A 23,149-nucleotide genomic window follows, 5' to 3' on the forward strand; every position below is an offset into this window, starting at 1 on the left:
CAATGACACCCCCCTCCCTCCGTTCTCCCAAGTCCCCGCTCTGCCCGCTGCCGCAGCTCCCCCCGCCGCTGCTGTGTGTGTGTGTGTGTGTGTGTGTGTGTGTGTGTGTGTGTGTGTGTGTGTGTGATTGTACAGGTATGTGCGATATCGTGAGTGTGTGTGAGTGTATGCGATCGGATGTGTGAGTGTATGCGATCGGATGTGTGAGTGTATGCGATCGGATGTGTGAAATGTCGGCCGGATGCAGGGGAGGATGGCATGCAGCACAGCTGCCTGGAGCGCCCACCGGAGGTCACAGGGAGGGATGATGTGAAAGGTGTGTGTGTGTGTGTGTGTGTGTGTGTGTGTGTGTGTGTGTGTGTGTGTACACGCGCGCCACTGCATGTGAGTACCTCTGTGTGTACCGGTGATACTGTCTGCAGGGTTGTGTATCTAATCCTATCCTGTGTGAAACTGTCTGCTGAGCCGTGTATCTAATCCTGTCCTGGGTTATGCTCTTTGCTGAGCCGTGTATCTAATCCTCTCCTGTGTGAAACTGTCTGCTGAGCCGTGTATCTAATCCTCTCCTCTGTGATACTGTCTGCTGAGCTGTGTATCTAATCCTATCCTCTGTGATACTGTCTGCTGAGCCGTGTATCTAATCCTGTCCTGGGTGATGCTGTCTGCTGAGCATCTAATCCTATCCTGTGCGATACTGTCTGCTGAGCTGTGTATCTAATCCTATCCTGTGTGATACTGTCTGCTGAGCTGTGTATCTAATCCTCTCCTGTGTGATACTGTCTGCTGAGCTGTGCATCTAATCCTATCCTGTGCGATACTGTCTGCTGAGCTGTGTATCTAATCCTCTCCTGTGTGATACTGTCTGCTGAGCTGTGTATCTAATCCTCTCCTGTGTGATACTGTCTGCTGAGCTGTGCATCTAATCCTCTCCTGTGTGATACTGTCTGCTGAGCTGTGTATCTAATCCTATCCTGTGTGATACTGTCTGCTGAGCCGTGTATCTAATCCTGTCCTGGGTGATGCTGTTTGCCGAGCCGTGTATCTAATCCTCTCCTGTGTGGTACTGTCTGCTGAGCTGTGTATCTAATCCTCTCCTGTGTGATACTGTCTGCTGAGCTGTGTATCTAATCCTATGTTGTGCGATACTGTCTGCTGAGCCGTGTATCTAATCCTCTCCTGGGTGATGCTGTCTGCTGAGCTGTGTATCTAATCCTATCCTGTGTGATACTGTCTGCTGAGCTGTGTATCTAATCCTATCCTGTGTGATACTGTTTGCTGAGCTGTGTATCTAATCCTCTCCTGTGTGATACTGTCTGCTGAGCTGTGTATCTAATCCTATCCTGTGTGATACTGTCTGCTGAGCCGTGTATCTAATCCTGTCCTGGGTGATGCTGTTTGCCGAGCCGTGTATCTAATCCTCTCCTGTGTGGTACTGTCTGCTGAGCTGTGTATCTAATCCTCTCCTGTGTGATACTGTCTGCTGAGCTGTGTATCTAATCCTATGTTGTGCGATACTGTCTGCTGAGCCGTGTATCTAATCCTCTCCTGGGTGATGCTGTCTGCTGAGCTGTGTATCTAATCCTATCCTGTGTGATACTGTCTGCTGAGCTGTGTATCTAATCCTATCCTGTGTGATACTGTTTGCTGAGCTGTGTATCTAATCCTCTCCTGTGTGATACTGTCTGCTGAGCCGTGTATCTAATCCTATCCTGTGTGATACTCCTGCTGTCCTTGGTGACACTATGCATTTCTGGTCACCATGAAAATGGCTGTGCACTGTGTCCCTACATGTCATTCTCTGTTATCTGTTGTAAACACTCAGATTAGGAGGGGGGAAGCGACATCACACACAGGAGAGCAGACTCCTCCCACTTTATGGCAGGCTGTAATCTGAGCTTTTTATACAGTGGAAATTCAGTAGGATTTCAGCAGCTGCTTTCCCTAGTGTTTAACAGTGGAAAATATCAAACTTTTTAATATTCTTTTCTTTTTTTATATTTTGCACAATTAAAAAAATAATAATAATATGTAAACAAAACATGTAAACATTATTACTTTACATTTTTTTCAGTTATTATTATTATTTTTTTTTTACGATACCTTCCCTTTAAAGTAAAGCTCATGAAACGGGTCTGGAGAGAAATGATGGTGCCCCTGAAAATGTGACAAAGGGACATGTTAAATCAAGGTATGTCCACTAATTAACATCACAGGTGTCTACAATCTTGATACAGGCCCACAGTCAGTGGGCTTGTATATAGGGCTACATATACTCACTGTGCTGTTTGGTGACATGGTGTGTACGACACGCAACATGGACCAGAGGAAGCAAAGGAAAGTTGTCTCAGGAGATTAGAAAGAAAATTATAGACAAGCATATTAAAAAATAAAGGTTATAAGACCATCCCCAAGCAGCTTAATGTTCCTGTGACTACAGTTGCACATATTCAGAAATGTACGATCCATGACACTGTAGGCAAGGAGGACAACATTGTTGAAAAAAAAAAATGTGTAATGTAATATATTTATATATATATATATATATATATATATATATATATATATATATATATATATATATATATATATATATATATATATATATATATATATATATATATATATATATATATCATAAAGCCAGACTGGAATTTGCCAAACTACATAGCTTCTGGGAGAATGTCCTATGGACAGATGAGACAAAAATTGAACTTTTTGGCAAGTATATCAGCTCTGTGTTCATGGACGGAGATAATGAAGCATATCAAGAAAAGAACACTATCCCTACTGTGAAACATTTAGGAGGCTCTGTTATGTTCTGGGGTTGCTTTGCTGCATCTGGCACAGGGTGTCTTGAATCTGTGCAGGGTACAATGAGATCTCAAGACTATCAAGGGATTCTAGAGAAAAATGTGCTACCCAGTATCAGAAAGCGTGATCTTAGTCGCAGGTCATGGGTCTTGCAACAGGATAATAGCTAAAAACACCCACAAATGGCTAAGAGGAAAACATTGGACTATTCTGAAGTGGCCTTCTATGAGCCCTGACCTAACTCCCATTGAGCATCTTTGGAAAGAGCTGAAACATATCGTCTGGAAAAGGCAACCTTCAAGCACCAGACAACTGGAGCAGTTTGCTCTTGAGGAGTGGCCAAAATACCTGTCCAGAGAAGCAGAAGTCTCATTGACAGTTAAAGGAATCATTTGATTGCAGTGACTGCCTCAAAAGGTTGTGCAACAAAATTTTCAGGGTACCATCATTTCTGTCCAGGCCTGTTTCATGAGTTTATTATTATTTTTTTAATTCTGTGGAAGCAGAAAAGCAGCAATGTCTGACTTTCATTTGTTCATTTTCATAGATTTACTTGTCAGATTTTTTATTTTTAATATTTTTTTTATTTTAAATCTATGAAGTCTTTAAAAATGTATCAGTTAAAAACAGACAAAAGTTGGATAAATCTCTAAAAGAGTCAACGGCTATATCATGCAACATGTTTCCCCATATAAAGATTAAAAAAAAAAAAAAAACAAAAAAAAAAAACCTTGTACTCACCTTCAGTAGTGGGTGCTGTTCCAGTGGTGTCCAGGCTCGTGTTCTCAGGGCTCACGTGTCGTTGAAACATCGCACGAGCCCCGCAACCAATCACCGCTGGCCTCTCTCTCCCTGCCTTCGGATGCAGGAGCAAACAGGAAGTGAGTGGCAGCCGCAGTGCTCACTTCCTCTTAACTTATTTGTTTGAAGGCGGGTGGGCGGAGTCCGACGGATTGTGTGTACCCACCTCCCTCACGCCTCTCCCCTTGACCTGATGGTCGAATAAAAGAGCTTTTTTTTTACCGCATACCTGGTAAGTGCCTTCCGTCTCTTTTTCATGGACTGTGTGGATTGTTGTCTATTGGAATGAGCACCGTGGCCAGTATGCTTTGGATTCAAATGCCATATTATGCGTTTATAAGCCTGGAATAAGTGGATTGAGCAGTCAGCTCACTGAATAGTGCCAGTGTTTCCTCCTTCCCTTTGGATGGATAAGTTTTTAGTTACGCTTGCTAAGGTTAAATCTAACGGTTCCTGCAATACATTGAAAATTTTCTCTTCGTCGCTGAATAATTATATCTCGGCTTAGAAAGTCATGTCCAACCATTACAATAGCTACTTCATTAACACTGGGAAAATTAAATCACCTTTTGTGTTCACCCACCGGTGTCTTGTCTGCTCTTATTACAGCCTGATATTCGTCACTTGGCATTCTTCCTAAGGCCGTTTTCAAAAAGGTTTACTAACGGATTGTGCTGGTGGAAATATCTTTGAGAATTCAAAACAATGTCTTTTTTGTCTCAGGTATAGCTTCACAACGCTGATTAGCTCGCATCTGTTCATCTCTCAAAACAGTGAAATTTGTCAAAATGTGGGATTTTTATTTGCTACAGGAGGCATCAAACCTATTTTGTGACAGTGGAAGAAGGAAAGAAAGTAATCTGGTGCATGGGGAGCACGACAACCGCCACTCAGGACAAACTTCCAGCCCGTTTATGTATAGTGGTAAAAATATAAAGCATATAAGGCATAGTTCATGCACAGCTTCAATGTGTAGAAAAAAAATTGACAGTTGCAACGCATTTCTGCTACATGTTGTAGCCTGTCAAGACAAAGGCTACAACATGTAGCCGAAATGCGTTGCAACTGTCAATTTTATTTCTACACATTGAAGCTGTGCATGAACTATGCCTTATATGCTTTATATTTTTACCACTATACGTAAATAAACGGGCTGGAAGTTTGTCCTGAGTGGCGGTTGTCGTGCTCCCCATGCGCCGGATTACTTTCTTTCCATCTTCCTTGATTTCACCAGGTACCTGTGTGTCCGAGCAACAGGAGATACAAGGAACATGTCAGAAGGGATGAGCTGAACTTGGATTTATTTTTTCATTATTTTGTGATAGTGTGGCGCCCCTGAGGCTTCCGTCGCCACAGAGATGCTGCACCTCAGAGGTGTGGTATCCCATCCAAGGGTAAGGAGAGGGTCTTCCACCGGTTCACTAGCACGCACACAGACAGACTCATCACAACACTTCACTAAATTGTGGTTAGGGCCTAGTGCAGCTGGACTTGTATAGTGGCTAGCACCGTTCCCAAAGCCAGTCTGGGGTGGAGCTTGACAGAAAAAAAAAAATCAGAAATTTCTGCAAATGTATTAAAACAAGAAAAACAAATATCACATGGTGATAAGTATTCAGACACTCACATTTAAGTCACATTCTGTCCATTTCCTTGTGATCCTACTTGAGATGGTTATACTTCAGTGGAGTCCATCTGTGTTTCATTAAACTAATAGGACTTGATTTGGAAAGGCGCACACCTGTCTATATAAGACCTCACAGCGCACAGTGCATGTCAGACCAAATGAGAATCATGAGGTCAAAAGAAAAACTGTCCAAGGAGATCAGAGACAGAATTGTAGCAAGGCACAGATCTGGCCAAGGTTAAAAAATAATTTCTGCAGTACTCAAAGTTCCTAAGAGCACAGTGGCCTCCATAATCCCTAAATGGAAGAAGTTTGGCACCACAGAACTCTTCCTAGACCTGGCCATCCAGCCAAACTGAGCAGTCATGGGAGAAGAGCCTTGGTGAGAGAGGTAAAGAAGAACTCCAAGATCACCGTGGCTGAGCTCCAGAGATGCAGTAGGGAGATAAGAGAAAGTGCCAAAAAGTCAACCATCACTACAGCCCTCCACCAGTTGGGTCTTTATGGCAGAGTGGCCCGACGGAAGCCTCTCCTCAATGCAAGACATATGAAAGCCCACATAGAGTTTGCAAAAAAAAAAAAAAACACACGAAGGAACTCCCAGACTATGAAAAATAAGATTCCCTGGTCTGATGAGATGAAGATAGAACTTTTTAGTCATGATTCTAAGCGGTATGTGTGGAGAAAACCAGGCACTGCTCATCACCTGCCCAATACAATCCCAACAATGAAACATGGTGGTGGCAGCATCATGCTATGGGAGTGTTTTTCAGCTACAGGACGACTGGTTGCAATTGAAGGAAAGATGAATGCGGCCAAGTACAGAGATATCCTGGAAGAAAACCTCTTCCAGAGTGCTCTGGACCTGAGACTTGGCCATCCATTTCTGGGGGCTTCTTGAAGTAAGTTTGAGGTCATTCTCCTGCTGGAAGACCCATGACCTATGATACAAACCTAGCTTTCTAACACTGGGCACTACATTCCCATCCAAAATCTTCAGATATCATGATACCTTGCACACAGCCAAGGCACCCAGTGCCTGAGGCAGCGAAACATCTTTGAACCTCCACTGTACCTGACTGTAGGTGCTGTGTTCTTTTCTTTGCAAGCCTTGTTCTATTTTTAGTAAGCAGTAGAATGATGTGCTTTACCAAAAAGCTTTACAGTGGTCTCATCTATCCATAAGACACTTTCCCAGAATGATTTTGGCTTACTCACGTACATTATGGCAAACTGCAGTCTAGCTTTTTTAGGTTTCTAAGCAAGGCCGTGCCCATGCCTACTAGTTAGACGCGCCTATTTCATACACTTGTATTGTGCAAGGCCATGCCCACTAGTTGACTTCTGGCCGAGACCATGCACATCACACAATTGTGACAACTGTTCCTGGTTCAGAAACTGGCGAATCCTGGCAGCACACAGTGTATGCACTGGGAGGATTCAGAAGTCTGCAGTCACAGAGTGTTAGCAGACTTATTTTAGATTGGACAACCTTTTTAAATATTGAAGTTAGGAGGGAGTGGGAAAGGTCTCAGATGGGGCTTTGGTTTAGTAGTGAGATTAGTTCAATCTTAATATTTAAGATTTATGGATTGACAAAAGGTAAAAAATAAATCCCACAAATTCATTTTTTTTCTACACTCGTCATTTACGTTACAAGACAATCGTCCTATGTCTACCGTACGAATTCTGTGCACCTTGCCCAACCTACATCATTGTGTTAATGACAGGGGACAAAGGTCCTCACTTTTATTCGGAGTACCTTCTGCATTTAGGTGCGGAATCTAGAAATGGGGGCAGATTTATTTTTTTTATTGTAGATGGAGACAAAACGTGGGAGCAGTTTACCATATAGTGGTTTTTGGCATACAGCAACATTATTATAGGTGTCGATAGGGCCATACACATCAGGAATATAATGAATAACAGCCTGACAATCACTCGACAGACAAGCAAAAGGAGGTCGTTCATCGCATGAAATCATCCCTTGGGCTGCAAAAAAATATACCGTAGTTCTAGGCAGCACATTGTCCTGTGGGAACAATGGCAGCCTCTGGCACCGACCAGATTGCTCTGCTCTCGATGCAGAAAACCTGAGACAATTGTGATTTCCACAGAAAAACGTGAACGCATGAAGAACCCATCCCACAAAGGAAGATTCCAGCAATCAGGTCCCAATGCAAAACACAAGGCTCAAAAGGACCCAACATGTAGGGGCAACTCCAACATTGTGACATGGCACTCATCATTTCACCATCAGAAAGTTTATACTGCCTGGCACATTGTATACAGTCTGACATGGAATTGCTCTTAAATCCAAGGTACAACCCTCTGGTTCTGCAGCAGATTTGGACTGTGAATTGCTGCCGGTCACTGGGATTATCCCCTTTCACTCCGGCTATCCTCTTATCTCCTGCGGCTTTTTTCCTTGTGGCCACCTGGAAACTGTTTCAATAAATGACAAGTCTCTTTTTGGTGCAGTTTAAAAACATCAGGAAAAACCATGGTACCTTCTTGAAAACAACTGCACTACTTTTAGCATATGCAATTCCCCACACCAAAATACATGTGAAAAAAAAACAAACTCTGAACATATCCTCATTGAGCGCATGTACAAATGCTTCATGTGTTCTTGCTGCAGACCAAGTAAGTCCAGGAGCAGCTTCATATATGATCCCTCTGCCTAAAGACCCTCATACACATCAAAGGGGTTGTACTGTACTTTGGTGACCCATCATTAGTAGAGGTCATCAATATCAGATCTGGGGGGTCTGCACCAATCAGCTGTTAACAGTATTCACTGCTGGAACACGCACAGCTTAGGAGCTGATGTAGTGGCCGTTCTTGGGTGTGCAGTTCATCTCCAGCAAATCTGATATCCAATAGATAATGATGACAGAACATTAGTAGGTTTAATAAGTATCAGATCTGTGGGGGTCCGCAACTTAGCTCCCCCACCAATCAGCTGTTTACAGTGTTCACTGCTGGAACAGCGCAGCTCAGGAGCTGAAGTAATGCCGTTCCTGGCATCTGCAGGTCATCTCCAGCAAATCTGATAGCTAATCGAAAATGATGACAGATCATGAGGAGAGGCAATAAGTATCAGATCTGTGGGGGTTCCCAAAAAGGCACTGCCACCAATCAGCTGTTTGTAGTGTTCGCTGCTGGAACACCACAGCTCAGGAGCTCCTGTAGTAGCAGTTCCTGGGGGCTGCAGCCAATTCTTCAGCAGATGTGATATCTAATAGATAACAATGACAGAACATTAGGAGGGGTAATAAGGATTAGATTTGTTGGGGGTCCTGTGCTCGCACCCATCAGCTATTTGCACCTTCTACTGTGGCTAAATGTACAGAGAAGAACAGCACACTCTTGTACACTGTAGTGGCCGTTAACCCTCAGGAGCTAACCTGCAGCACTCGGGAACGACCACTACACGAGTCTGAGGTGCGCTGGTCCAGCCCTGTACACTTTGTAGTGGCCGCTCACCCTCAGGAGCTAACCTGCAGAACCCGGGAACGACCACTACACGAGGTCCTGAGGTGCACTGGTCTAGCCCTGTACACTTTGTAGTGGCCGCTCACCCTCAGGAGCTAACCTGCAGCACCCGGGAACGACCACTACACGAGGTCCTGAGGTGCGCTGGTCCAGCCCTGTACACTTTGTAGTGGCCGCTCACCCTCAGGAGCTAACCTGCAGCACCCGGGAACGACCACTACACGAGGTCCTGAGGTGCGCTGGTCCAGCCCTGTACACTTTGTAGTGGCCGCTCACCCTCAGAAGCTGACCTGCAGCACCCGGGAACGACGACTACACGAGGTCCTGAGGTGCGCTGGTCCAGCCCTGTACACTTTGTAGTGGCCGCTCACTCTCAGAAGCTGACCTGCAGCACTCGGGAACGACCACTACACGAGGTCCTGAGGTGCGCTGGTCCAGCCCTGTACACTTTGTAGTGGCCGCTCACCCTCAGAAGCTGACCTGCAGCACCCGGGAACGACCACTACACAAGGTCCTGAGGTGCGCTGGTCCAGCCCTGTACACTTTGTAGTGGCCGCTCACCCTCAGAAGCTGACCTGCAGCACTCGGGAACGACCACTACACGAGGTCCTGAGGTGCGCTGGTCCAGCCCTGTACACTGTGTACATCCAGCAGCAGTAAACAAGTAACAGACCCCCCAGATCTGATATTGATCAAAGTCCTGGAGAACCCCCTTCAAACTCTATGGATCAGCCAATCAACTCCACCCTCTCCCCAAAGAGATAGTCTGCAGAGGTGATGCGGAATGTCAACAAGATGTCACAGTAACATCCAAAATACAGGAGCAAAGGCGGATAACCAGCACTGGACCAGGGGAGGGTGATTATTCTTGTCTTATATCCATTATCCATTTGAGAACAACTTTTCTAGGAACCCGAAAACGACTTAAAGTACCATTCCAACATTTTGTTTTCTCAGCACTGGAACCCACGTCCCCTGCCTTCTATTCACCCTCTGGCGTTTTCATCATGTTCCTGGGTCGCTCCAGTCCCGCGGTGCCATCTTGTTCCCATAACTTCTCACTGGCTGGAAGTCAGATGTTACGTCACAAGCTCTCAATACAAGTCTATGAGAGCCTCATTTTGGCTCTCAGACTTTTATTGAATTGTGATCTCCACCATGAAACACTAAGGCTGTCGGCAGGTGAATAATCGGAGACTGACCGGAGTAACGGTGGAAATAGATGAAGATACCAAAGGGCAAATAGAGTAGGGGCAAGGGACTTAGATATAAAGCTCCACTCCAAAGTTGAAATTAAAAATAAAACCGCTGGATTGTTTCTTTAATCAGTTACCTTTTTTTAAAGACAATCCTTAATTACTCCATACACATTATATATTGGCTGACAGCATTATATGTATTGGAGCCTCCGGACTCTTCCCCCAACAGACCATATTGAGGGAGATCAGGATCCAATGTCTAATTTTGGACCTCTGATCCCTTTGTTCTAGAAGATAAGCCATCGCCAAAAATGTCAGACATCGGCTCTCTCAGAGAACACAGGAGAGCTCAGCAGAGTGAGCGTGGCTGTCTACGGAGGCGTCAGAGATGGTGACCACCTGAATGATCAGCCAGATTGAGGTTTGGCTGGCTGACAGCTGTCTAATGTGTATGGGGCCCCTGACCCTCCTGGGCGCTGCGTATGGGGCCCCTGACCCTCTTGGGCGCTGCGTATGGGGCCCCTGACCCTCCTGGGCGCTGCATATGGGGCCCCTGACCCTCCTGGGCGCTGCATATGGGGCCCCTGACCCTCCTGGGCGCTGCATATGGGGCCCCTGACCCTCCTGGGCGCTGCATATGGGGCCCCTGACCCTCCTGGGCGCTGCATATGGGGCCCCTGACCCTCCTGGGCGCTGCGTATGGGGCCCCTGACCCTCCTGGGCGCTGCGTATGGGGCCCCTGACCCTCCTGGGCGCTGCGTATGGGGCCCCTGACCCTCCTGGGCGCTGCGTATGGGGCCCCTGACCCTCCTGGGCGCTGCGTTTTATCGCACCGTCTCATGAATGGACAGTAGCACACCTGATGGTGGATCCTATAGGTGACAGCACGGTTCCTGCACAATTGTGCACCCCCATTCCATCAGGGCGTTATATGGGTGTCCAGAGCCTTGGTACAACTACTGCCCCCTATAGAGTGACACCCGTCTATGACATCGGACTAGGAGTAATACCACCTTGTGGTGTTTTGTGTAAACATTTACCAAAAGATAAGACCCCACTGCGCAGAGGATATTCTGTGCACTGGATCCCATCCACACTGGGGATACATGCATAGCTGCGATCGTTTAACCCCTCCTTTGCCTTCAACCCATGTTGCCCATGCCCCCTCCTCTAAAGTGCGTTGTGCCTTTAAGAAGCAGCAAGATGGAGTCTTGTGCAGCCCCAGCAGCTGATGTTTCCCGTCCCTCACAATCCGCAGGGTGTTGTGTGGAGCCAGCATGTATCACCTGTGCTGCGGGCAGGACGTGCCCAGCCCTGCTGTGATCGGGCAGAGCGCCGGCTGCAGGCGGGGGGCACTCACCGTCTCCGGATGCATCGCCTGCTGCTCCCGCTGGTTCTGCTGCCGCTGGGCCGAGGACGAGCAGCGCCTGAAAATACGCAGGACCGAGCTGGCTGCCGCCTGTGGTTTTGTCTCCCTCCCTCCTCCTCAGTACATTCTGGGTGTGTTTATGGGGTGGGGCCCTGCCGCATGCACTGTATACAATCTATAGGAGCGGGCAGCCTATGTCTCCGGGCTGTGTGCGCTCATGGTGCCCGCTGTGGTGCCCTATGCCGGTTTCGCCCAGTGGGTGTGTTCAGGGGCGCGGTCCCGTGTCCCCAGCAGTTCTTGGTGTGGGGGCTCCGCAGACGCTATTGTGGCTTGTTCGCAGTCATCTCTGCTCTCATGTTCTGTGCTGTTTCTCCACAGTCATGTTCTCCTCCCAAGCTGGCCTGACCCTGACCACACCCTGCCACCCCACCCCACACCCGCCTGTCACTCACTGCTGCACAGTCACCAGGGAGCCACCCCCGGACTGCTGGAGAGCTGCCCGCAGCGGCACGGAGCCCTGCCTCATCTCACAACCCAGGGACCCCAGAGCTCGCGACCCCCAGTGCACACATAGGACCAGAAGTGCCTGCCATATGATACGACCACCAGTGCCCACTATAAGACTCCCAATGCTCACCATGGGACCCCCAGTGCCCACCATAGTACCCCTAGTGCCTGCCATAGGACCCCAATGCTCATTATGGGACCACTAATGCTCCCAGTGTCCACCATAGGATCCCTAATGCCCACTATGGGACTCCCAATGCTCACCATGAGAACATTAGTGCCCACCATAGGACCCCAAATGCCTACCATGGGACCCCCAGTGCCCACCATAGGACCCCTACTGCCTGCAATAGGACCCCAAGGCTCATTATGGGACCCCTAATGCTCCCAGTGTCCACCATGGGATCCCAATTGCTCAACATGAGACCCCCAGTGCCCACCATGGGATCCCTAGTGCCCACTATGGGACTCCCAATGTTCACCATGAGAACCTTAGTTCCCTCCATTGGACCCTACTAGACCTTCTATGGGACCCCCAATAGCCATTATGGGGCCCCCATAGAACCCCAATGCCTACTATGGGACCCCCAGTGAACATCACTGGACTTCCAATGGCCACGATGGGATCCTCACTGCCCACTGTAGGACCCCCAGTGCCCTCTATGGACCCCAAATGACCACCATAAGATCCCCAATGCTCACTATAGGACACAATAATGCCTACTATGGGACCCCCAGTGCTCATTATAGGATGCACAATGCCCACTATGGAAGCTCCAATATCCACTATAAGACCAATGGGTTGTGCTCACCATGAGACACCCCAATGCCTACTATGGGATCCTCCGTGCTCATTATTGGACCCACATGCTCAATATACAATGCATTTTTGGACCAACTATGGGACACTTAATGCTCATTACATCATTATACGATCCACTTTAGGACCTCCACTGCTAACTGTACCGTGTCTTTCATTTCATTTCGATTTGTTTTATGTAACGAGTTATAATACCGGGCACATATGTGGCACTGCGGGAGAGGGGGCAGCCACAACTTATAGTAATAATTATAGGGAAATATACAGCCCCAGGCAAAGAAAACCCCTGTAGCCCACCCTACAGCTACATGTTAACATTGCCCTCTCGAGTTGTGATTTTTGCGTTGCCCGGGATAGTAACTGTCTCTCTGTCTCTCTCCCAGTCTCTGTCTGTGTGTCGCTGTCTGTCTGTCTCTCGGTCTCTCTTTCCTTATCTGTCTGTGTCTATGTCTCTGTCTGTGTCTATGTCTCTGTCTGTGTCTATGTCTCTGTCTGTGTCTATGTCTCTGTCTGTGTCTATGTCTCTGTCTGTGTCTGTCTCTGTCTGTTTCTATCTCTGTCTGTCTTTTGTATCAGTCTGTCTCTATGTCTGTCTCTGTCTCTTTGTCTCTCTCTATCCATCTCCCCACCGACATCTTATTACCTCACCTAAGCTTCTTATACTAACAATGTCTTTTGTTCATATAGCAACCAATCACAGCTCCTATTAATAACCTGTAGTTCCAGGCTCCATTTACTTTACTGGAGGCATGTTTTTTGGAGAGTAACTGTAAAGAGTGGGGTTAAATTTTCCTGTCAAAACATAGTCTACGACGTTCCCTGAGTCACATGGGGCGTCTGTGCAAAATTTCGTGATTGTAAATGCAACGGTGCGGATTCCTTTAGCGGACACACACAGCTTTATAAGATTTTACTCATTGAAGTATTCTAAGGCCATATTTTTTTTTCCCCTCTGATGTCACATAACTGCTTACTTTCACCATCACTAATTGGTGAAACATTTATCAATAACTGATTACTATTTTCTTATTTTTAGTGTGATTGGGGGTAAAAAGTAAATCCACGTTCAGGTTTTGCCTTTTTTTTTTTTTTTCTTTTTTTGCAGCATGCACCCTGAGCCCTGAGATATGTTATTGTTTCAATGATGTTGATACAAAATATATATATATATATATATCGTTTATATAATATTGTATCACTTCTCCATAACATTTACTCCAGAATGTGTTTTCCTTTGCTGTTTCTGAATGAGGGCCACTGTGTGTGCTGTGAATATAAGCCTTTATCCGAACCAGTTTTGGGGTACACACAATATATGCATTGATCCTTCATTACATGGGTTTTGGGGTTGTTGCAATGTGAATACTAATGCTATCAATATCTTGCAGCATCTGAGGGGTTAAACATACTAGATCATTTTAAAAAAAAAAAAGCCCAAAAGAATAAATCTCTGCTCCTTTTTTTTTTTTTTGGAAAAAACATCTCGCTGTTAATACGTTCAGTTTTTTCATAGTCTTTAAAGGAATCCTGTTGTAAAAGAAACAATCTTAACCTTCAGATATGGGGTTAATTTGCAGGTTAATTGCATTGTGAAAGCCCCGCTGCAGGGAGGAAATTAATTTTATTCCTCCCAGCAGTCTCATGTTTTGGTCACAGGGACAGCCGGCGTGGTTTCGGTCACAGCTCAGTACATAGCGAGTGGCGGCTGTATTCACACCCTACAGTCAGTGCCGGACAAAGTTACAGTCGCCGCTCGCCATGTACTGAGCTCTGACTGAATCGTGAGGCTGCCAGGAGGAATAAAGTTAATTTCCTCCCAGCAGTGGGGCTCTAAGTTCAGCAACCCCACAACTTCAGAATGTTATTAACCAGCAGAATAACCCCATATCTGAAGGTTAACAGCATTTTATTTTACATGACAGGTTCCCTTTAACTGATTCAGGTTTACAAAAATGACAAATAGCTAACCTTCAGTCAGACACGCCAAAATACTTACCCTATTTGTCGCAGGACCCTAGTTTTTATATTGAAAAATAAACACATAGTAACGAACATTTTTATCTTATGTAGCACCAGCATCCCTGCAGGAGCATTGAATTACTCACCGCCGGGTCCTGTTCTTCCCTGCTGCCGAGCGGCCTACCACGTGCCTTCCGTGACCCTGTCCCTGTATATGCGGCACAGGGTTCGCGGGAGTACACCCTGTGTATGTGCGCACACACACCGACCCTCCTCTTAAAGGCCCGGAGTGCCATTACCGGAAATGCGTCTCAGCCTATGGCTGAGAGGGACTATGTATTTAAGGTACCCTCCCATTAGGGGACGTACCTGCGCAATGCTCCTAGTTAGTCAGTTATTCAGCCTGCTACCTAGCTAGTTGTCAGGTCCTGAACGCCTGTCCTGTTATCCCTGTGTCTGTCTCCAGTACCTGCCTTCCCATACCTGTCTATCATGGCTATGCCCACCACTCCTGTCTGTACTCTCTTTTCATAGTTACATAGTTACATAGTTACTAAGGTTGAAAAAAGACCTAGGTCCATCTAGTTCAACCTTCCTCCACCAGTTCTACATTTGGTCACTAAGTCATTTCCAGCCTGTCACCCCGTCTGTACCTTTCTATTCCTGAGTCCGTCACCTGTCATAGGGGTCAGATGCCACGGTCCCGGTCATTGCCCTGGGAGTGGTACCTGGCGCCCGCCTCGCAATGGGTGCGTAGTTAAGCCCCTCCCACTAAGGGGTAAGCACGGGTGGGCCTGTGGGTATACTAATCCCTCTGCTGCCTCTACACTGGCCATTAATATTACACTTTATTCACGACCTCAAAGGGGTTATTTGGCTTATTTTACTTTTTTTTTTTTTTTTTTTTTCATTTCACTATTGGGCTACATTGGGGCAGTTAAGTGGATAGCAACTGCCTACCTGTCCTGCTGTCAGACCCTCTCCCCCGGCTCAGAGTGGTCATGTGACAGCACCTGCCGGTGTTTTGCTGCTTCCTGTGATGATACGTCAACAGGGGCTGGACCTTGTTGACGGGCATCACAGCGAACATGATGTTGCTGCCCTACAGTGCGATGAACCCCCACCCCTCTCATCCTTCCCCGCCCCCTCCCCACATTCCGTACTCTCCCCCGCTCCCTGTGCGCTGCTATCTGTGCCCTGTATGTGTCCGGGTCCATGACAAACAGGGGGTCTTCTCTGTTTAGGACACCGCCAGCACTGTTTGCCACAGCTCATTGTGATGTATGGGACTCTGGTAACTATGTCCCCCTCCCCTTTGCGCTGTCTCTCTCCTCACACTGTGATGAATGCAACCAGGAGCAGAGAGCAGGGACGTCACCTGACACCAATGAACAACGGCACTGAGCTCTGTATCACCTAGCTGTAAGCAGGCTGCACTCATCACAGCACGGAGGAGAAGATAAAGCATGGATGAAAGATGGGGGGCAGAGAAGAGACTGGAAGGGGAGAGAACAGAGTGCACGGGTGAGACAGGGCGCGTGGGAGGGGTGGCAGAGAAGAGAGTGCAGGGGGAGAGAAGACAGTGCACGGGGGAGAGGCAGGGGGAGGGGGAGAGAAGACAGTGCACGGGGGAGAGGCAGGGGGGAGGGGGAGAGAAGACAGTGCACGGGGGAGAGGCAGGGGGGAGGGGGAGAGAAGACAGTGCACGGGGGAGAGGCAAGGGGGAGGGGGAGAGAAGACAGTGCACGGGGGAGAGGCAGGGGGGAGGGGGAGAGAAGACAGTGCACGGGGGAGAGGCAGGGGGGAGGGGGAGAGAAGACAGTGCACGGGGGAGAGGCAGGGGGGAGGGGGAGAGAAGACAGTGCACGGGGGAGAGGCAGGGGGAGGGGGAGAGAAGACAGGGCACGGGGGAGAGGCAGGGGGAGGGGGAGAGAAGACAGGGCACGGGGGAGAGGGAGGGGGAGAGAAGACAGGGCACGGGGGAGAGGCAGGGGGAGGGGGAGAGAAGACAGGGCACGGGGGAGAGGCAGGGGGAGGGGGAGAGAAGACAGGGCACGGGGGAGAGGCAGGGGGAGGGGGAGAGAAGACAGGGCACGGGGGAGAGGCAGGGGGAGGGGGAGAGAAGACAGGGCACGGGGGAGAGGCAGGGGGAGGGGGAGAGAAGACAGGGCACGGGGGAGAGGCAGGGGGAGGGGGAGAGAAGACAGGGCACGGGGCAGAGGCAGGGGGAGGGGGAGAGAAGACAGGGCACGGGGGAGAGGCAGGGGGAGGGGGAGAGAAGACAGGGCACGGGGGAGAGGCAGGGGGAGGGGGAGAGAAGACAGGGCACGGGGGAGAGGCAGGGGGAGGGGGAGAGAAGACAGGGCACGGGGGAGAGGCAGGGGGAGGGGGAGAGAAGACAGGGCACGGGGGAGAGGCAGGGGGAGGGGGAGAGAAGACAGGGCACGGGGGAGAGGCAGGGGGAGGGGGAGAGAAGACAGGGCACGGGGGAGAGGCAGGGGGAGGGGGAGAGAAGACAGGGCACGGGGGAGAGGCAGGGGGAGGGGGAGAGAAGACAGGGCACGGGGGAGAGGCAGGGGGAGGGGGAGAGAAGACAGGGCACGGGGGAGAGGCAGGGGGAGGGGGAGAGAAGACAGGGCACGGGGGAGAGGCAGGGGGAGGGGGAGAGAAGACAGGGCACGGGGGAGAGGCAGGGGGAGGGGGAGAGAAGACAGGGCACGGGGGAGAGGCAGGGGGAGGGGGAGAGAAGACAGGGCACGGGGGAGAGGCAGGGGGAGGGGGAGAGAAGACAGGGCACGGGGGAGAGGCACGGGGAGGGGGAGAGAAGACAGGGCACGGGGGAGAGGGAGGGGGAGAGAAGACAGGGCACGGGGGAGAGGGAGGGGGAGAGAAGACAGGGCACGGGGGAGAGGCAGGGGGAGAGAAGACAGGGCACGGGGGAGAGGCAGGGCACGGGGGAGAGAAGACAGGGCACGGGGGAGAGGCAGGGCGCGGGGGAGAGAAGACAGGCCACGGGGGAGAGGCAGGGCGCGGGGGAGGGGGAGAGAAGACAGGCCACGGGGGAGAGGCAGGGCGCGGGGGATGGGGGTGCATGGATGAGATACAGAGCGGGGGGAGAGGGGTGCTGGAGGAGTAGAGAAGAGGGTGCATGAGGGGGCATTATATATATTAAATAACTCTAGGTGTGTGTGGGTGGGTGTAAATGTATGCATATATATCCTATAGACTCACATTGGGGGCTATATATGCTTTTTATTACATGGTATTCATTTATCTGTCAGGTGTCGGGGCAGAATACTGACAAGGAATGTGTGTGCAGGGGGCGGGCAGAGGGCGGTGCCAGCTGTGACTGTGAGGTTTGGCACAGGAAAATGTCATGTTAGGTTGAGCTAAATGTAAACAAAGATCTGCAGAGAATAAAGGGGTAATTCAAGAGGATCAAAAGTTAGAAAACAAAAAAAATTAGTGTAGGGGTGATTTATATGACAATAAAGCACAGATTAGCTTAAAAACATTTTTAGAGTTTGTCGGACAACTCCTTTAAAGGGGTTTTCCACTACTAGGACAACCCCTTCTGATTCCACCTTTTTCCCCCAGATAAAATAATAAAGCCTATACTCTCCTCTTGTGCTAGCACAGTCTCAGCGGTGTTGCGGCTTGTGGTGCCGGGCCTCATGTGGGGTTGTGGCGTCACGTGAGCCCTGCGTCTAATCAGCGCCAGCTTCTGTCTCCCCACCTTCATAGCAAACGAGTTAATCCACAAGAAGTAAAGGCTGCGGTCGCGGCTCCTCACTTCCTGTACATTGCTCCTGTGTCCGAAGGCGGGGAGACAGATGCCGGCATTGATTAGTCACGTCATGTGAATGTGAACCGCGGTACAGCTGAAAGTGCGCCAGTGCGGGAGGTGAGTATAGGCTTTATTATTTTACCCGGGGGAAAAAATGTGGAATAAGAAGGGGTTGTCCTAGTAATGGACAGCCCCTTTAAGGTACAACATCTTAAGCTAAACAATAATATAAAATTCTTAGTAATCAACAAAATGTAAATATCTACTTAAGCACAGAAAAAACATGAAATTATTAATTCTAAGTAATAATAGCTAGGAAGCTACCAAAATGGATGGCTACCTACCTTCCCTTCTTTGCAGAAATATGAAGAAAACAAACTCGTTTGGGGTCCAATGGACTCTACGCAACTAATTAAAGGTTAATGAGTGGATCATTCCTTAGGTTAGTCTGCTCTGAGGACATTCTGTCATTACAATGCAAGTCAATGGAAGGTAGAAAAGATGCATGGGCTTCTTGTTGAGCGTTTAATCAGCTATAAAGTAATACACAACTCCCAGCAGGATCTGAAGATCTGCCGATGTCTGAATATACTGGGAGTTGTACTTTTCTGTCACACAGAGTTTTGCACAAACTTTGCTGACTGTCATGGTGGCATTGGACTCTGTACAGATTGCTGATTCCTGCCACTTCTGCCTCTTGATAGTATCCCTGGTGTCTGTGATCAACACAGGCACACTCGGGCGTCGACCTGCTGTGTGCTGATTCATAGGCAGGCTAGCAAGAGTTAATCTCTGCTAGTCTGTTTTCTCCTTTAATTACATGTTATAAGGAGACCAATCACATCTGTTCCCCTTCAATTTATACTGTTAAAATCCTTCTGCCCATACCAGCTATAGTTTATTCTGTGTTAGTGTGGTGTCCCAGACTCTCTCTTGTGAAAGTTATGCTTTTTGCGGTTGTAGAGTTTCCCCTGTTGTTTTATACTTCCTTCCTGCTCTTGTTTTCCTCCTGAATCTCTTATTGTCTTATCTTGTGTGTGTGCTGTGTGACAGGTTGTTTTTTTTTATTTCCCCTTGTCTGGTCAGGAGCTGGGCCAATAAGGAGGCTCAGGCCTCTCCACCATTTGGAGTATCCCTGAGAATTGGTATACCATAGGGCTCCTAGCTTGACAGACAGCATAGGAGCCCTGGTTCTATCACAGGGTTTAAGCAGTAAACTAGTGTAGTTTACTATGTGCATATTAAAACTTAGATGACCACACAAAGGAATGCGGCACCAGTGGGGGAGGCTGCTGCAGGGAAACACACTAACATATTTTAGTGTTAGGACTGCCCCAAATGAGATTTGCCGTGGAGTGGCGGGGTGGCTCAAGAAATTGCAATTTTTTGCCAAAAATCTCAAATTTATAATAAGTACATTTGGAATTTTTAGTGCTGTAGTGCACATTTAGTGCTAGCTTTTTTTTTTTTTTTTCTTCATTGAATTGGTTGGTGGCTGACCCCCACCTTGCTATGCACCCCAATTTGGGATGTATTCCATCTGTCTAGATTTTGGCGATTGGTGACTGTTCACATTCAGTCATCAGGCCCTGTCCACAGGCTATTTACTTCATGCAGCATTTGCTTGGACCTGTCCCGCCCACAGCCATGATTCAGTCATGGGTACGGGACTGAAATAGACCAGGTGAGTGCTGCTAAGAGCAGTTCTACTATTTCATATGTGAGGCCGTTTGGCACATTTTATAAAAATATTTTAGTGTTAGGACTGCCCCAAATGAGATTTGCCGTGGAGTGGCAGGGTGGCTCAAGAAATTGCAATTTTTTGCCAAAAGTCTCTAATTTATAATAAGCAAAAACTGTGGAAACAAAGCGCACATAGGGTTTTAACCGATAGAGATAGGTGCAGGGAATAGGATAGGTACTCACCTGCTTCAGTTGTGACAGGCACAACACCTTGTCAGCACGGAAAATGGTAAATGAATACAAAAGTGGTCAGCTGCAGCCCCGATATTGCAACAGGATGGGGGATGATCAAAAGAAATCGGGTTAAATGCTGCGCTAAAAACCACAATCCAAAGATATATCGTGAATTCCTTTTCTTTATTTTCACAGGTCTACGCGTCTCAAAGGCATCTCCGCCTTCTTCATCAGGACAAAAGTCAGAAAAGAACAGCATCTTGCTTGCTTGATGCTGTTCTTTTCTGACTTTTGTCCTGATGAAGAAGGCGGAGATGCCTTTGAAACGCGTAGACCTGTGAAAATAAAGAAAAGGAATTCACGATATATCTTTGGATTATGGTTTTTAGCGCAACATTTAACCCGATTTCTTTTGATCATCCCCCATCCTAATTTATAATAAGTACAGTTGGAATTTTTAGTGCTGTAGTGCACATTTAGTGTTAGCTTTTTTGTTTTTCTTCAGGGAAACACACTTGTTGGCTCAGTGGCCCACCTGTGGATTCACCAGCACCCCCAGTGGGCCAGTCCGGTCACCTGTCATGCAGTCTAATTTCAGCTGCAGGGAGAAAGTGAAATGATCTTATCCCTAGAGCTGCTTCTTTCATCATCTGGACGGTGCTCAGGACTGTGCGCTTTACACACTAAATTAACTGTTTTTATATTTCAACAACTTTTTTTTATATTATTTTTACCTTATGTTCTAATCTTTAGGACTGTAATCTGCAACCGTTTGGTCACTTACACTAAATCCTGTGTGCTGAGGGTACTTCAGTATATAATGTAACTGATATTCTCCTATTAACTGTAGCCAAGGCAGAACTTCATAGGAGGGCTACACTGGCAGCCATGGAGGCCTTCATCAATCCCCCCTCAGCTACCTGTGATCACATCTTGGGGGAGAAGTGATGGGGGGCCTGTTGTGCACGCATCAGCTAACAAGCCTTTTAAATATTGCTTTGAGTGATTTTCAGCGTCATTTAAATGGTAAAACAGCAGGAATTGGTGGTCGCTGCTGATACAGGCAGATGCTGGCTGTGTAAGGCCCCCTTCACACGTCCGTGAAAATCATGCACATGTTTCACGGACGTGTCAAAGGTGCGTGATCCCCTCCGTGTGCCGTGTTTATGGCACTACGTGTGTTCTCCGTGTATTATACGTAATAACACATGGAGAACGGAAAGCCCCGCCTTACCTTTTCCTTCCGAAGCTGTCTCTGGTGCTGACTGACAGTGTCCGGCACAGGCCACGCCCCGCTTACGCTGCTTCCGGCCCCCAGTAAAGAAGATGCGTTGTTCCAATTCACTGGGGGACGGATGCAGGTGACAGTGGCGGCAGAGACTGCAGGACTCGTGGAGGTGAGTGTTTTGTTTTTTTTTATTTTTAAAATGACACGTGTGTTTCTCCGGCGCATGTCACGTGGGCCCGCATCCACATTCCATCCGTGCGGTACGTGTGCGGGCCGCGTGACACCCGTGCTGCTGGAGAAACACGGACATGCATCCGTGTGGAGCACACGGGCTCACGTGTGCTCCACACAGAGGCACGTGCCAATGGCTGCACACGTGTGTGCACATAAACCCATTGATTTAATGGGTTTACGTGTGCCCGTGTCTCCGGTACATGCAGGCACGGACCAAACACGTACCAGAGACACGTGCGTATGAAGGGGGCCTAAGACAGTATGCAGCGGGCGTAGCTTCTGAGCCTGCTGTATACACCACACATGTGACCTATGACAAAATGCTTCTTAAGGGAAATCTGTTTCCAAACCATTGCTACACCATCTGTGAGTAGCATGATATAGGGGCAGAGACCATGATTCCAGCGATATGTCACTTACTGGGCTGCTTGCTTCAGTTTTGATTAAAATCCCTGTTTTTTCAGTTGCAGATCTACCAGTTTTCTCAATGCTGGGCTCTGTATAACCCCACCCACACCACTGATTGGCAGCTTTCTGCCTATGCTCAATGCACACAGGAAGCTGTGAATCATTTGTGGTGGTGGGGTTATACAGAGCTCGTGAATATGGAGGTCTACATGGCAGCAGGTTTACAAGTCCTCTAGTCATAATCTTTATGCTAACCCAGGAAGTGACACATCACTGGAATCATGGTGTCTGTCTCTAGATAATGCTGCTCTCCGATTAGGACGGTAGCAACAACCTGGTGACAGTTTCCCTATTAAATGCTGTAGTCCCCTTTGTGAAATAAAAAAAACATATACAGTACTTGCTTCTCCGTCCATACGTGCCTCATACCACAGACGGTCACCATAAAGTATGTACCTTTGGTCAGTCCAGCCAAGTCCATATTTAGGAATTTATCCTACAGTTTCCCATATTTTAAAAAAAATCCTCTTTGAGCAGTTTTCCTGATATCTTTTTTTAAATACATAATCCCTTGAAAACGACCCACATCCGGGTCGAAATGTTAACGTCGGAGTTATTGGTATTATTTTCTGTGAAATATTTTTGCCACCTATTAAAGCATTTGAAAAATACCACCTATTTCTGTTTATTTCATCATTTTCGTGAGGTGCTATAGTCTATATCTTCAAATAATTCAGGGCCCTGCTGAAGAAAGCCCAGATAGCTGCCAAGACTATACTCCTAGGGAGGAAAAGTGAAGAGTGGACCCAGCACCACAATCCAATATATTAAAATATCAAAAATGTATTAGATATTAAAAAATCCAACGGATCCAAAACTTGAGAGAACGCGCATAAGGACACCTTACGCGTTACGGACAACAAGTAAAAACAAGTCCTTAATCATAGGTGACTATACATATATCAGACACGTTTTAAATACTTA

General features: G+C 47.8%; 1 protein-coding gene across 2 annotated transcripts in view; it reads right to left on the reverse strand.

The window, feature by feature from the left end:
• KLF8 (KLF transcription factor 8) overlaps positions 1-11,687 on the reverse strand; it is a 121,569-nt gene extending 109,882 nt beyond the window's left edge. Inside the window, exon 1 of one of the 2 annotated variants that reach the window (XM_075322768.1) lies at positions 11,297-11,687. In XM_075322768.1, coding sequence (XP_075178883.1) covers positions 11,297-11,311 — 15 coding nt within the window. In that variant the 5' untranslated portion in view covers positions 11,312-11,687. Of the gene's footprint in view, positions 1-11,222 lie in introns of both variants that reach the window. The other variant, XM_075322769.1, reaches the window with a different exon arrangement.
• Positions 11,688-23,149: the final 11,462 nt, after the last annotated feature.

This window comes from Anomaloglossus baeobatrachus, chromosome 9 (assembly GCF_048569485.1).
Source record: "Anomaloglossus baeobatrachus isolate aAnoBae1 chromosome 9, aAnoBae1.hap1, whole genome shotgun sequence".
NCBI classification, from domain to species: Eukaryota; Metazoa; Chordata; class Amphibia; order Anura; family Aromobatidae; genus Anomaloglossus; species Anomaloglossus baeobatrachus.